General features: G+C 49.8%; 1 protein-coding gene across 2 annotated transcripts in view; it reads left to right on the forward strand.

Annotated features, from left to right (window-relative positions):
- Nucleotides 1-14,560, forward strand: part of notch3 (notch receptor 3) — a 188,262-nt gene that overhangs the window by 168,347 nt on the left and 5,355 nt on the right. For both annotated transcript variants that reach the window (XM_038785014.1, XM_038785015.1), the window contains 9 exons: nt 22-572; nt 1,480-1,830; nt 4,069-4,217; nt 5,341-5,557; nt 7,597-7,699; nt 10,150-10,318; nt 11,136-11,440; nt 12,900-13,047; nt 13,763-13,860. In XM_038785014.1, coding sequence (XP_038640942.1) covers nt 22-572; nt 1,480-1,830; nt 4,069-4,217; nt 5,341-5,557; nt 7,597-7,699; nt 10,150-10,318; nt 11,136-11,440; nt 12,900-13,047; nt 13,763-13,860 — 2,091 coding nt within the window. The remainder of the gene's footprint in view (nt 1-21; nt 573-1,479; nt 1,831-4,068; nt 4,218-5,340; nt 5,558-7,596; nt 7,700-10,149; nt 10,319-11,135; nt 11,441-12,899; nt 13,048-13,762; nt 13,861-14,560) is intronic.

Here is a 14,560-nt window from a genome sequence, read left to right on the forward strand (position 1 = left end):
CATGCTTGCCTTCTCTTGCAGAGCTTCACTGGACCAAATTGCGAACGCAGTATTTTGACCTGTCGGGAGCTGGTCTGCCAGTATGGCCAGCTGTGCATCGATTCTCCCCTGGGAGCCCGTTGTACCTGTCCGTCAGGGTTTCCTGGCCTGGCATGCCACCCCCTGACCACCCCCAGCGTGACCCCCGCCTGCAGCAGCCGGACGTGCCGCAACGGTGGCACCTGCAAGGCCAGCCGGCTGCCCCCCTTCTACCAATGCCTGTGCCCGAGAGAGTTCACCGGGAGGCACTGCGAAGTGCTGAGGCCGTACACCACTCCCCCCAAGGTGATGACCTGTTCCATCCAGGAGTGCCAGAGGAGGGCAGACGATGGTCACTGTGACCAGGAGTGCAACACACACGCCTGCCAGTGGGACGGAGGTGACTGTTCCCTGTCAGTCGACAACCCCTGGAGGGATTGCAACATTCAGGAATGCTGGCGATACTTCAACAACAACATCTGCGATGAGTTCTGCAACAGCCGTGAATGTCTTTATGACAACTTTGACTGCCAGAACCAAGAGAGGACCTGCAAGTAAGTCAAGGCGGAGATCTGTACAGCCACCCGTGGCTGATTAGTTGGTTAGCACAGGGGTTAAGGCAGTTTAAAGTTCCACCCGCAACGTCCAATACCTCCCAATATCTTCCTCACTTTTTAACTTGTCCAAATTGACTAAAATGTGGCACTAATCCATAGCATGGCAGAAACCAGTCACTCCTCAACCATCCTGGTGTCAACTGTTGTCCTCACCAATTGCATTCTGGAGCAGACAACCTTTATACAAAGTAGCGATATCTCATCCCGATTCTTCAAATCTTCTCCCCTGGTTAGGCTAACCATTTATACGCTTCTTCACGCAATTTCCAAGCTGGACATTTTTGTCCCCCCCCCCCGCTGAGATATTTATCTATTTTCTCCCGAGCCCAGGGATCTGCAACCTTAGTAACATGAGCCATTTAAAAAAAAAAATGTAGTCAAGAGCAAAGAGTCGTGCTTCTGACACTCAAATACCAATAATAACGAAAACAAGATCACTATTCAACAACATTTCAGCGTTTTTTTTCCTCACAAATTTGTTAATGGAATGATGCTGTCTCAAAATTATCAAACTAACAAAACAAGCGATGAGTATAATCCGCCATGGTTGGGGCCTGCACAGGAGTCCTTAATGAATTGTACTGTACAGATTTCTGGCCTACTTTCTCTTGTTTGCTCCCATTCCCCTGAACAGAATGACGTGCGCATAGACACACACACACACACACGTGTGCACACACACACATGCATGCAATTACATAGTCTTAGCACACAAACACACATATATACTATTACATTTAGCACACAAGCACGTACATACTATTACATAGTCTTAGCTCTTGTTCTTTATGAAACAGAACATGGATTTTCTCAGTAATCGCTTTGTGTTGTTTTTTGACACCAGTCCACTATACGAGAAGTACTGTGCTGATCACTATGCCGATAAGCTCTGTGATCAAGGCTGCAACAATGAGGAGTGTGGCTGGGATGGTCTGGATTGTGCCCCCGATGTGCCCGAGCACCTGGCTGAAGGGACCCTCATTGTCATCGTGCTGCTGCCACCTGACGAGCTGCTGAAAAGCAGCACCAACTTCCTGCAGAAACTGGGCTCCATCCTGCATGCCACTCTGCGCTTCAAACTCGACAGCAATGGGCAGTACATGATCTACCCCTACTACGGCAGCAGCACCCGACTCAAGAAGCGCTCGGTGGCACTGGGCAGGGTGCCACGGGAGCTTGAGCAAGAAATCATAGGGTAAGAAGTTTCAGGATCTCGTAAACGATGCTTGGTCCTGATCAAGGCCAGCCTGAACAAATCTTTAACACAGAGGCTGGTGCACGCAGAATTTGAGAAAACCCACAGGACACAGAAAGAGAGAGTAGGGGGCGGTCAACAATGGGGTGGAGGAGGTGTCGGACAAGTGGGGAGAGAGGGACTTGGTCACAAAAGGGGGCAAAGGGGTCAGACTAGAGAGATGAGGAGAGTCAAATGATGGGAAGGGCATATTCAACAGATGGGGGGTCAAGCTAGAGGTGGTAGACTAGGAGAGGGGGAGGCAGGCTGGAGGGAAAGAGGGGGAGGCAGGCTGGAGGAAAAGAGGGGGAGGCAGACTGGAGTGAAAGAGGGTGGAGGCAGGCTGGAGGGAAAGAGGGGGTAGGCAGACTGGAGGGAAAGAGGGGGTAGGCAGACTGGAGGGAAAGAGGGGGTAGGCAGACTGGAGGGAAAGAGGGGGTAGGCAGGCTGGAGGGAAAGAGGGGGTAGGCAGGCTGGAGGGAAATAGGGGGTAGGCAGGCTGGAGGGAAAGAGGGGGTAGGCAGACTGGAGGGAAAGAGGGGGTAGGCAGACTGGAGGGAAATAGGGGGTAGGCAGGCTGGAGGGAAAGAGGGGGTAGGCAGACTGGAGGGAAAGAGGGGGTAGGCAGACTGGAGGGAAAGAGGGGGGAGGCAGGCTGGAGGGAAAGAGGGGGTAGGCAGACTGGAGGGAAAGAGGGGGGAGGCAGATTGGAGGGAAAGAGGGGGTAGGCAGACTGGAGGGAAAGAGGGGGTAGGCAGACTGGAGGGAAATAGGGGGTAGGCAGGCTGGAGGGAAAGAGGGGGTAGGCAGACTGGAGGGAAAGAGGGGGTAGGCAGACTGGAGGGAAAGAGGGGGGAGGCAGGCTGGAGGGAAAGAGGGGGTAGGCAGACTGGAGGGAAAGAGGGGGGAGGCAGATTGGAGGGAGAGCATCAATAAAAATAGGAAATGCAGGAAAGACTCGGCAGGTCTGACAGTAACTGTGGAGAGAGGAATGGGGTTAACATTTCGAGTCCATGTGAGAACTTCAGAGCAGAAATGAAATGAAATGAAAATCACTTATTGTCACGAGTAGGCTTCAATGAAGTTACTGTGAAAAGCCCCTAGTCGCCACATTCCGGCACCTGTCCGGGGAGGCTGGTACGGGAATCGAACCGTGCTGCTGGCCTGCCTTGGTCTGCTTAAAATGCCAGCGATTTAGCTCAGTGAGCTAAACCAGCCCCTGAACTGAAGTTCTGAACTGTGCGGCAGAGGCTGGCAGACCTACTGAGACTATCCAGCATCTTTGGTTTTTAGTTTAGATTTTCAGAGTCAGCTGTGTTTTACTTTTATTACAACAGGTGGTGGGTTTAGGCAGACAGGAGGGAGGGAGGCAGCCGACTCGAGGGAGAGGGGGGATGGGAGAGAGGCAGACTGGAGGGAGAGGGGGCAGACTGGAGGGGGGGAGGCAGCCGACTGGAGGGAGAGGGGGATGGGGAGAGAGGCAGCAGGCTGGAGGGAGCGAGGGGGCAGACTGGAGGGAGGGGGGGTGACTGGAGGGGGGGGAGGCAGCCGACTGGAGGGAGAGGGGGATGGGGAGAGAGGCAGCAGGCAGGAGGCAGCGAGGGGGCAGACTGGAGGGAGGGGGGGCAGACTGGAGGGAGAGGGGGGATGGGAGAGAGAGGCAGCGGGGTGGGGGGAGAGGGGGCAGACTGGAGGGAGAGGGGGGGATGGGAGAGAGAGGCAGCAGGGTGGAGGGAGAGGGGGCAGACTGGAGGGAGAGGGGGGATGGGAGAGAGAGGCAGCAGGGTGGAGGGAGAGGGGGCAGACTGGAGGGAGAGGGGGCAGACTGGAGGGGGGAACGACAGACTGGAGGGAGATGGGAGGACAGCAGACTGGAGGGAGGTGGCGAGGCAGACTAGCGGGAGATGGGCGAGGCAGACTAGCGGGAGACGGGCGAGGGAGACGGGCGAGAGAGACGGGCGAGGGTGACGGGCGAGGGAGACGGGCGAGGGAGACGGGCGAGGGAGACGAGAGGGAGACGTGAGGGAGACGTGAGGGAGAGCACACAAACAAATTCCAGCTAGCCACAGAAGTACTAGTCTGCTTGAGAGAATATCCGAGGATGCAGAGTCCATGTCTCGTTGTTTAGCTTTTTTTCGCAAAGCTATTGTTTTCTCTGCTCAGTCACATGTGGTCTGAGGTTATGCTCTATCTTGGCAGGTCAAAGGTGAATCTGGAGATTGATAATCGACTGTGCCTCCAAGGAGCTGGTGAATGCTTCCCAACAGCAGAGAGTGCAGCTGCTTATATTGGTGCTTTGTCTGCAGTTGGCAACCTTCACTTCCCCTATCCAATAAAGGATGTCGATAGTAAGTGCCTCAATCTCTAATAACTTGAAACTACACGTACAAATGAAATTATTCTTTCAAATTCACTTCCGATTGAAAATCAAGGATGCGCTCTGTGTATTAGAATTTAATCATTACATTTAAATAGCCACCAATGGATCACAGGTGTCCTTACCCTGGTGCTTTCTGGCATCAGCTGAAGATTGAGCTAAGTGGCCATCTCATTATTGGCTGCCCTCTCTCTCTCCTAGCTTGGCATTGTGATGAATATTCTGCTGGAACAAAAAGAGAAATTACTGGACAATCGCAGCATGTCCGACAGCGTCTGTGGAGAGAGAAGGGAGTGAACGTTTCGAGTCTGGAAGACTCTTTCTCAAAGTTAGAGAGAAGTGGAAACGGGATCAGATTTGTACTGTTGGGGGTGCGTGGAGCGGTGGGGCTGGATAGACGACCAGCGATGGGTGGAGATTGACAAAGATGTCATGGACAGAAAGGCAAAGGGAATGTAAATGAGGTGATCAAGACTGAGGAGGGTGCTGATGGTGGCACATTAATAGCACACTTCTCAGCCTTGATTACCAACCATTTGCGTTCCCTTTGACAATCTCCACCGATGGCAGCCCTCTATTCCCCCCCCCCCACACACACACACACACACCCCCAAATAGGAGAAATCTGACCCTATTTCTAGTCCTCCCCAGCTTTGACAAAGCGTCATCCAGACTCGAAACGTGAGCTCCCTTCTCCACAGACGCTGTCTGACCTGCTGACATTGTCCAGCATTTTCTGTTTTCATTTCAGATCCCAGCACCCGCAGTCATTTGCTTTTAACATTCAGCTTTATGGGCAGCACGGTGGCACAGTGGTTAGCATTGCTGCCCACGGCGCTGAGGACCCGGGTTCGAATCCCGGCCCTGAGTCACTGTCCGTCAGGAGTTTGCACATTCTCCCCATGTCTGCGTGGGTTTCACCCCCACAACCCAAAGATGTGCAGTGTAGGTGGATTGGCCACACTAAATTGACCCTTAATTGGAAAATATAATTGGGTACTCTAAATTTATAAAAAAAACAAAACAAAAAAAAAACATTCAGCTTTACCCCTACCCACTTTGACCGCCACTTTCTTTCTACTCCCCGACTTCAGGTGAGCACCTGGCACCACCGCCGCCCCCCATGAACCTCCTGCCGCTAATGATTGTCGCCGCGGTGATTCTGACAGTCATTCTGATCCTCGGGGTATTAGTGGCGAGACGGAAGCGGGAGCAGAGCTTGCTGTGGTTCCCAGAGGGCTTCACCCTCAAGAAGGAAAGCAGCAACAAGAACAGACGTGAACCTGTGGGGCAGGACGCACTGGGAATGAAGTAAGGAACGTAGGCCGTAAATAGTAGAACTTGTCAAAATTAAGACAGAGGATGTTTACTGCGATTGATCATGGTATTCTCGTTTTATTTGCTGAAATTTAGATATAGGGCCAGAGGGTGCATAGCGTAGGACACAGAGAGAAGAAAATAAGATTGAGGTTGGCGCAGTAGCACAGTGGTTAGCACCGTTGTTTCACAGCTCCAGGGTCCCAGGTTCGATTCCCGGCTTGGGTCACTGTCTGTGCGGAGTTTGCACGTTCTCTCCAGTCTGCGTGGGTTTCCTCCAGGTGCTCCGGTTTCCTCCCACAGTCCAAAGATGTGCCGGTTAGGTGGATTGGCCATGATAAATTGCCCCTTAGTGTCCAAAAAGGTTGGGTAGGGTTACAGGGATAGGGTGGAGGTGTGGGCTTAAGTAGAATTTCCAAGGGCCGGTGCAGACCCGTTGGGCCGAATGGCCTCCTTCTGCACTGTAAGTTCTTTGTGGTACGTCAAGGACTTGCAGTGAAGGGACACCTAAGTTTTGAGTTTCAAAACTCAGGGCTGTGAGGTGGCTCCAGACTTAAGTTTTAGAAGCTAAGGAGGAAAGTTGACAATTTTTCCCTTTGTGTTGGGTTAAGTTTGAGTTGGGTTAAGTTTGTGTTGGGTTAAGTCTCGATTTCAACACAGTGAGAATACAGGAAGGAGCAGGAATGCATTTTGGCGGCTTGGGAAAAATGAAAGAGGAAAGCTGAGAATGCGAGAGACTCAGAACAAATACAATTCATTCCATTAGATAAAGCAAATTACTGCGGATGCTGGGATCTGAATCCGAATCAGAAATTGCTGGGATTGTCCAGTATTTTCTGTTTTTGTTTAAGATTCCAGCATTCGCAGTAATTTGCTTTTATCTTTGTGATTAAGGCTGAGAAGGGAGCTGATAGTGACACATAAAGAGATTGACGGGCAAAACAAAAGTTCGGAGTGTGTCAAAGGTCAACTAGGACCAAGTGGGGTGGGAGGGAGGGGACACAATGGTGAGGGTAAACGGATGGAAGAAATGAATTGATAGAAATAAAAATGGGGTGAAGGTGAAGGAGAGAGTTCACAGTCTGAAGTTGTTGAACTCATTGTCAAGTCCGGAAGGCTGTAACGTGTCTAATCTGAATGAAGTCAGTTTGCGTTGGGCTTTACTGGAACATTGCAGCAGGCCAAGGATGGACATGTGGGTGTGAGGGCAGGCCGGGGAGTTGAAATGGCAGCGACAGGAAGGTCTGGGTCCTGCTTGTGGATGGACTAGAGGTGTCTGCAAAGCGGTCACCCAGTCTGCGTTTAGTCTTTCCAATGGAGTGTAGACCACATTGGGGACAGCGAATGCAATAAACCAGATTGAAGGAGGTGCACGTGAAGCGGTGCCTCACCAGAAAAGAGTGTTTAGGCCCTGGGATGGAGAGCAGGGAAGAGAAAGGTGAAGGGGCAGGTGTTACACCTTCTGCGATTGCATGGGAAGGTGCCGTGGGAAGAGGGTGAGGTGTTGGGGGTGATGGAGGAGTGGACCAGGGTATCCAGAGGGAATGGTCCCTGCAGAATACTGACAGGGAGAATGATGGTAAGGTGTGTTTGTTGCTGGCATCATGCTGGCACTGGCACAGGATGCTTCTTTAACTGCAAAGGCTGGTGGGGTGAAAAGTGTGGAAAAGGGGGACCCTATCCTGGTTCTGGGAGGGAGGAGAGGGGGTGAGGGTAAAGGTGCGGGGGATGGGTCGGACACGGTTGAGAGCCCTGTTGACCACAGTGGGCGGGAAGTCACGATTAAGGAAGAATGAAGTCATGTCAGCCCCACGTTTTGGAAAGAGGCATTTTTGGAAATTGCATGGATTTGGACGTTTGGTTATGGGCAATGGCTTCCACTGAGAACCCAACACAACCACACAGAGTGGTCTCGCCAACACTGTTGCCATGCGGTTTCTAAGAGTTGTTTCTGTCCCTACGGGACTTGAGAGCAGAGGGGCCTTGCTCTCCGAGGATAGTTTCTGAGCTGACATCTTCATCTTTCTCACTAGGCACATCTCCAAATCCATGGTGGAGGAGGGTCTGATCAGTGAGCGGGACCTCCAGACTGAACAGTGGTTGGACACAGGAAGCCCCGAGGCAAAGCGGCTCAAGGTGAGACGTGTCCCCATTTCCTTTCACTTTGTGAATTGAAAAATCACAGCAGCTTTGTCAGCTCCTGCTGGATCTCTCGGTTTCTGCAGCTCCATGGGGGTCGTGACCAGTTTGCCAAGTTTGATCATTGCTTTTTCAGTTTTAGGAGCGAGGTTTCCTTTCCAGCTCAGACTGATGGGACAGAATTCCTTCCACACTCTGCTGCCGCTCTCCCTGTCTGTCTCAGGGAACCCAAGCTGGTTATAATCCGACTTGAAATGTGATTCAGTCCAATGCAACGCTAATCGACACTGAATTTAATAACGATAATCTTTATTATTGTCACAAGTAAGCTTACCTTAATACTGCAATGAAGTTACTGTGAAAAGCCCCTAGTCACCACATTCCGGCCCCTGTTCGGGTACACAGAGGGAGAATTCGGAATGTCCAATTCGCACACGTCTTTCAGGACTTGTGGGAGGATACCAGAGCCCCCGGAGGAAACCCACGTGCAGACTCCGCACAGTGACAGTGACCCAAGCCGGGAATCGAACCCGGATCCTTGGTGCGTTGAAGCAACAGTGCTAACTACTGTGCTACCGTGTCGGGAATATTGCTCAGAAAAGGCATCCGCATTGGAAAAAGCCTCAAATGTACAGTCAGTACCATTCTTTTAAGGCTGATGTTGAGCTACTGTGTTGGCCAAAGTAGAGGGGACTTTACTCAGGGTCCTGTACCTCTGGTCCGCTCTTTGTAATCATCAGTACAACTTCCAGCTATTGGCCAGACCACAAACATACTGGTGGCACTGGAGACGGTACATTGTCCGTGGCGTTCCTCTTTACCTGGCAGCACGGTAGCACAGTGGCTAGCACAATTGCTTCACAGCTCCAGGGTCCCAGGTTCGATTCCTGGCTTGGGTCACTGTCTGTGCGGAATCTGCACATCCTCCCCGTGTCTGCGTGGGTTTCCTCCGGGTGCTCCGGTTTCCTCCCACAGTCCAAAGATGTGCAGGTTAGGTGGATTGGCCGTGATAAATTGCCCTTAGTGTCCAAAATTGCCCTTAGTGTTGGGTGGGGTTATGGGGTTAGGGTGGAAGTGTTGAACTTGGGTAGGGTGCTCTTTCCAAGAGCCGGTGCAGACTCGATGGGCCGAATGGCCTCCTTCTGCACTGTAAATTCTAAGATAATCTATGATTAATCTAGGACAAAGGTTTGGCACAACATCGTGGGCCGAAGGGCCTGTTCTGTGCTGTATTTTCTATGTTCTGTGTAAGGAGCAGCTGGAACTTTAACTGGATATAGTTTGGAACTCTCTTGCTCATTCTCCATTTTCTTTATACCTCTGATCTAATCTGAAAAATATTTCCATGTGTGGCAGTTTTCCAGGATTGCTGCATCCGCTATGGAATCTGAACCCTGCTGCGTTATCCATCCTTTAATTCATTATTCCTGAGTTCTTTTTCTCTTCTCCCAGTTTGGGGGCTCCATTGCCTATTCTGCTTCACAGGTTGGGAGACCTTAGAGAATGGACTGACTTAGCCTCTGGTTTTCAGAGGGAGAGGGGGTTCCAGCTATACATCTAGCTTTTATCTGGTGTCAGAGCCAATTATGGGAAGTCACAGTGGGAGGACGGACTCAAGCTTAAAATAAGCCATTGATGAGTGAAATCAGGAAGCACTTTTTTCAAACAAATTTTATCTCGATCCCTTTCCCCCAAAAGGCCGTGAATGGTCAAATAATCAACGTTTTGAAGAGTGAGATGGGTAGATATTTGTTGGTAAAGATTAATCGAGGGCTATGACCAAATGGGAGAGGTACAAATCAGCCATGATCTGAATGAATGGCAGCACAAACTGAAGGGGCTGAATGGCCTAGTCCTGTTCCTCTGGTCCTCTATTGCCATAGGGATGGAGTTAAATATAAGGCACAAATATATATTCTGCTTGCTTCATTCCATCTATTTGCTTATCAATGTGTTGAATCACCTCGGCTCCATGGTTTTGGCAGTGCCTGCCGGTGATGTGAGGTGTGTGGTTCAGTGGGTTAGCATCCCTGTCCCTGAACCAGGAGTTGTGGGTTCAAGTCCGACTCCAGGATTTGATGGCCACTGAAGGTGCGTTCGTAACGCAGTCACGTAGGTTGAGTGTCAAACTGCGAATCCTTCCAGTATCGTCGGCAGGCAGTAAAAGCAGGGGTTTGTCCTGGTCAGCTTGATGTGGAGTGGCTCCCCTACAGCTATAGCCTCTGGATTCAGGAGAAGCACGCTAGAGAAAGCAGATGGAAGCGTGTGCTTTGTCTGCCTTAAGCGTCTCTAGACAGGGTAAGTCTTGGAAATCTGAGGGATCTGTCATGTGCTACCAGTGATCGGTTGAAATGGCCATCAGTGCCACTTTTAGCGTGAGTCCAAAAATGAACCTGTCTACACTTCCATTAACCTGCACTCTGAACTCTCTCTGACATATTTCTCAGGTGGAGGAACCAACCATTCTGTCGGATAATGAAGATGCTGTCGATTGTCGGCAATGGACTCAACACCACCTCGCTGCAGCAGACATCCGGATGCCACCCTCCATGGCCCTGACACCGCCTCAGGGAGAGTTTGATTCTGATTGTATGGATGTGAACGTCCGAGGTCCAGGTACCCGTCCTGTCAGACAGCCAAGAAAAGGCTTTTTCCATTAGAGAGGACCTTTCCAGTATTGTGTTGGCAAAATACTTTTGTATGCTGGAGTAGTAAGCCATTCGGACCCAACGTTTCCCATTCACATCCCCAGCCAGCTGCTGGTTACATGCCAGCATTGGCCAACACCGAGGCTTTCTGCACGCCTCCTTGGCTGGAGATGGTATGTGTTACAGAAGGGCCAATGTGCTACTCAGGGGCTGCATTTTGGCATAGTCTGATTGGGGTCAGTGACTGCACAACATTGAGAGCATGAGGGTCACAACTTCCTTGGGTCATTGAGTGGTGATTAAGAGTAATAAATGTGACTATTTTCCTGTTCCCTATGCCCGGGGCATTGTGATACCACAAGGAAGGGTGAGATCAACTAACGCTGTAGAGACCAGAGATTGAACCCTCAACATTCTGGTCTGTAAGGCTCAATATCACTAAGGCCCTCTTTTACAAAGAGTGATTAGAATGAGGGACCTACATGGAGTGGTTGAGGCAAACAGCAGAGTTATCTTGAAAGATGCTAGTTATATTTGCGGGGGAGAAAGGAATATGAGGATATATAATATGTTTAGATGTCGGGTGTGAGGAGATTCGTGTGGAGCATAAACACCAGCATGTAACAGTTGGGCCGAATGGCCTGTTTGTATGCTGTGAAATGCTACAGAACCTGTGTGAATTGTCACAGAAGTACCATTTTATATTAAGTTGCAAACCTCTTCAAGAATAAAACACTAAAGCGTGTAAGCTCTTTGAGTGAAAATCAATCCTTGTGCTTGTTTAGATGGCTTCACCCCACTGATGCTGGCCTCTTACTGTGGTGGAGGACTGGACACAGGCTTGACTGAGGAAGAGGAGCAGGAGGACTCGTCGGCCAACATCATCTCAGACCTCATCTACCAAGGCGCCAACCTCTGTGCGCAGACGGACCGAACCGGCGAGACTGCCCTCCACCTGGCTGCCCGTTATGCCCGGGCAGATGCTGCCAAGCGACTTCTCGATGCGGGTGCTGATGCCAATGCTCAGGACAACACTGGGCGAACCCCTCTCCACGCTGCAGTCGCGGCTGATGCTCAAGGAGTCTTCCAGGTAGAGTTATAGAAAGATACGGAGCAGTTCAGTTTATCTGGTTTATCAGACCAAGTGTTAGTAAGGAAGGAAAATGTTGCGATTACACTGGGTGTTCCAAAAGTGCCTTGCAGCCAGTGAAGTACGTTCTGAACCCATAGTCATCTGCTCTACTTCAAAGTGACGTCCAGGGATCTTTCACAACAACTGATAGGCTGGGTTTAGAAACGGCACCTCCGAAGTGAAGCACTCCCTCAGTACTGCACTGAAGTATCGACCTTATTGTTATACTCAAATCCTGGAATTGGACTCCCTACTGAGCCATGCCAGCCTGCACAATGCAGAGCAACACCAAGGCAGCACAGCATGATTCCAGAGGCTCCCCCAAATAGGGAGGTGTACGCCTGGTGTGTCAGTCGGAGAGAAAACTGCAGGAGTGAGAAAGGAGGCACAGAATAGTGAGTTCCTGAGAAACAACCCGTTGTATTCAGAATGAATTGGATGAGGAGGGTTGGGTTGGGTTTTGGGATTACATCGGATTCGTAAATGCTCTGGAGATGATACATGAGAAACACGTTCAATTGGTACTGAATCAGTATCATAAAATGACACAGGACAGAAGAAGGCCATTCACCCATTGTGCCTACTGTTTGCAGAGTTTATGTTATTCCTCAGCAAAGGTTCAGTGCTGCAACTGAACCTGCTTTTTAACATCATTCAATATGTTGGAACTTAATGATTTCAGTGCTCATCTGCCAACCTATCTGCTGCAATTAAAAATATCGACAAATTAGCAACTGTCCTAAAATTGTGATTGATCTGAGATTAGGTGAGAAAAATACAGAACCAAAAGGAAAGAGAATGATATTAAACTAATTAGACGGCTGTTTCTTTTTTTTTCAATAAATTTAGAGTATCCAATTATTTTTTTTTCCAATTAAGGAGCTATTTAGCGTGGCCAATCCACCTACCCTGCACATCTTTGGGTTGTGGGGGTGAAACCCATGCAGACACGGGGAGAATGTGCAAACTCCACACGGACAGTGACCCAGAGCCGGGATTCGAACCCGGGTCCTCAGCGCCGTGGTGCCAGTGCTAACCACTGCGCCACATGCCGCCCCTTCGACAGCTGTTTCTAAGAACTGGAACAGGGTTGATAGGTTGAATGACTTCCTCCTGGTCTTTTTTTTTTCAATTAAGGGGCAATTTAGCGTGGCCAATCCACCTACCCTGCTCGTCTTTTGGTTGTGGGGGTGAGACCCACGCAGAACGGGGAGAATGTGCAAACTCCACACGGACAGTGACCCAGAGCCGGGATCCGGGGACTCTAGATTTATTTATTTTTTTTAAACTGCTGACTGAAAACTATTCCTTGTCTCCCCAGAGATCACTGCGATGCAATGAAGCCAGTTTGTGTGAAGTATGTAATCATAACTAGTCACAGTAAAGGTGAACTATGTACTGTTCACTCTCCACCCAGATACTCATACGGAATCGAGCCACAGACCTGGATGGGCGAATGGTTGATGGATCCACTGCTCTGATTCTCGCTGCCCGCCTCGCTGTCGAGGGAATGGTCGAGGAACTAATAGCCTGCCACGCCGATGTCAACGCTGTGGATGAGATTGGTATGTTTGAGAGTGTTGGGGTTGTACACAGAGGCATCTACTCAAACCATAATCCAGGGCCTTTGCGTCAAATGTCTGTCAACGTCAATAGCAACTGGAGTAAAAAAAAGTCTTGAGCTGTTTTACAGGAGCGATTATCAGACAAAATTTGACACTGAGCTACAAGAGGGGATGTTAGGTCTGATAACCCAGTGCTTAGTTAAAGAGGTGGGTTTGACAGAATCTTAAAAAAATTAGGGGTGGGGAGGTTTACAGAGGGAGTGCCAGGGATTAGAACCTTGGCCCCTGAAAGTTTGGCTGTCAGGGAGGGTAATCTGGGATGCACAAGAGGCCAGAATTGGAGGAAATACAGAGATCTTCTAAGGGTTGTAGGACTGGAGGAAGTTACTGTGATAAGGAAGTGTAAGGCCGTGGGAGGATTTGAATATTTTACAATTGTGACGTTGATGGACAAACAGCAAAAATAGGTCAGCAAAGACAAGAGTGATGGGTTAATGGTACGAGTTAGCGTGTGATCAGTAGACATTTGAATGGTCTCAGATCTATGGGGTGGTTGGTAGGTGGGAGCCAGGCCAGGAGAGAATGTTTCTGGTGTAGATACATGACTTCTCACAAAACTGGTTCCTTCTACTAAGTCTGACCATTGCTAATGTTCTTGCTTGCTGCAATGAGCTGGAAATTGTAAATAACTCCACTACTTCACCTGGATGTTTAGGTAAATCTGCCTTGCACTGGGCTGCAGCAGTGAATAATATTGATGCCACTCTAGTTTTGCTGAAGAATGGAGCCAACAAGGATATGCAGGATAGCAAGGTAAGGAAAGGAGTACGTCACTCTCATGTATATCAGCAACACTCTTGTCAATTCTTTAATCCCCGTTCCATGAACAGATAGTTTGAAACTGAGTTATCAAATCCAATGACAAGCCCCCCCCCCCCCCCCCACCACCACCACCACCACCACCACCAAGAGGAGCAGGAATGGCGGTAAAGTTGCTTCACTTCCCCCAACACCATAAGTAAAGCACAGAGTTGGTACAGCAGAGAAATAAACCATTCAGTCCATTCTGTCTGTGCCCGCTCTCTGGATGAGCAATTCACCTGGTGCCATTAACCTCAGCCTTACTCCTTCGTCCCACAACCGTGCACATTCTTCCTTTTCCGACGATAATCCAATTCCCTCTTCAATGCCTCATTTGTGCCTGCCTCCACCACATTCTTAGGCCGAGTATTCTCGATCCGAACCACTCCCTGCGTGAAAGATTTTCCTCCTGTCTCCATTGCATGTCTTGCCCAGTACCTTAAATCCGTTCCCTCTCATTCTCCATCTTTCCACCAGTGGGCTTTTCCCGATCGATTCCGTCCAGACCCCTCGCGAATTTGAGTATCTAATCCCCTCTCAGGATTGTCTTCTATAGTTTTTCTAAGTAACTGAAGTTTCTCATCCCTCAGATCATTCTTGTGAATCTTTTCTGCTCTCTCTGTCAGGCCCTTCACACCTTTTCTCAAGTGAG

Source organism: Scyliorhinus canicula, chromosome 25 (genome assembly GCF_902713615.1).
Source record: "Scyliorhinus canicula chromosome 25, sScyCan1.1, whole genome shotgun sequence".
Classification (NCBI taxonomy): domain Eukaryota; kingdom Metazoa; phylum Chordata; class Chondrichthyes; order Carcharhiniformes; family Scyliorhinidae; genus Scyliorhinus; species Scyliorhinus canicula.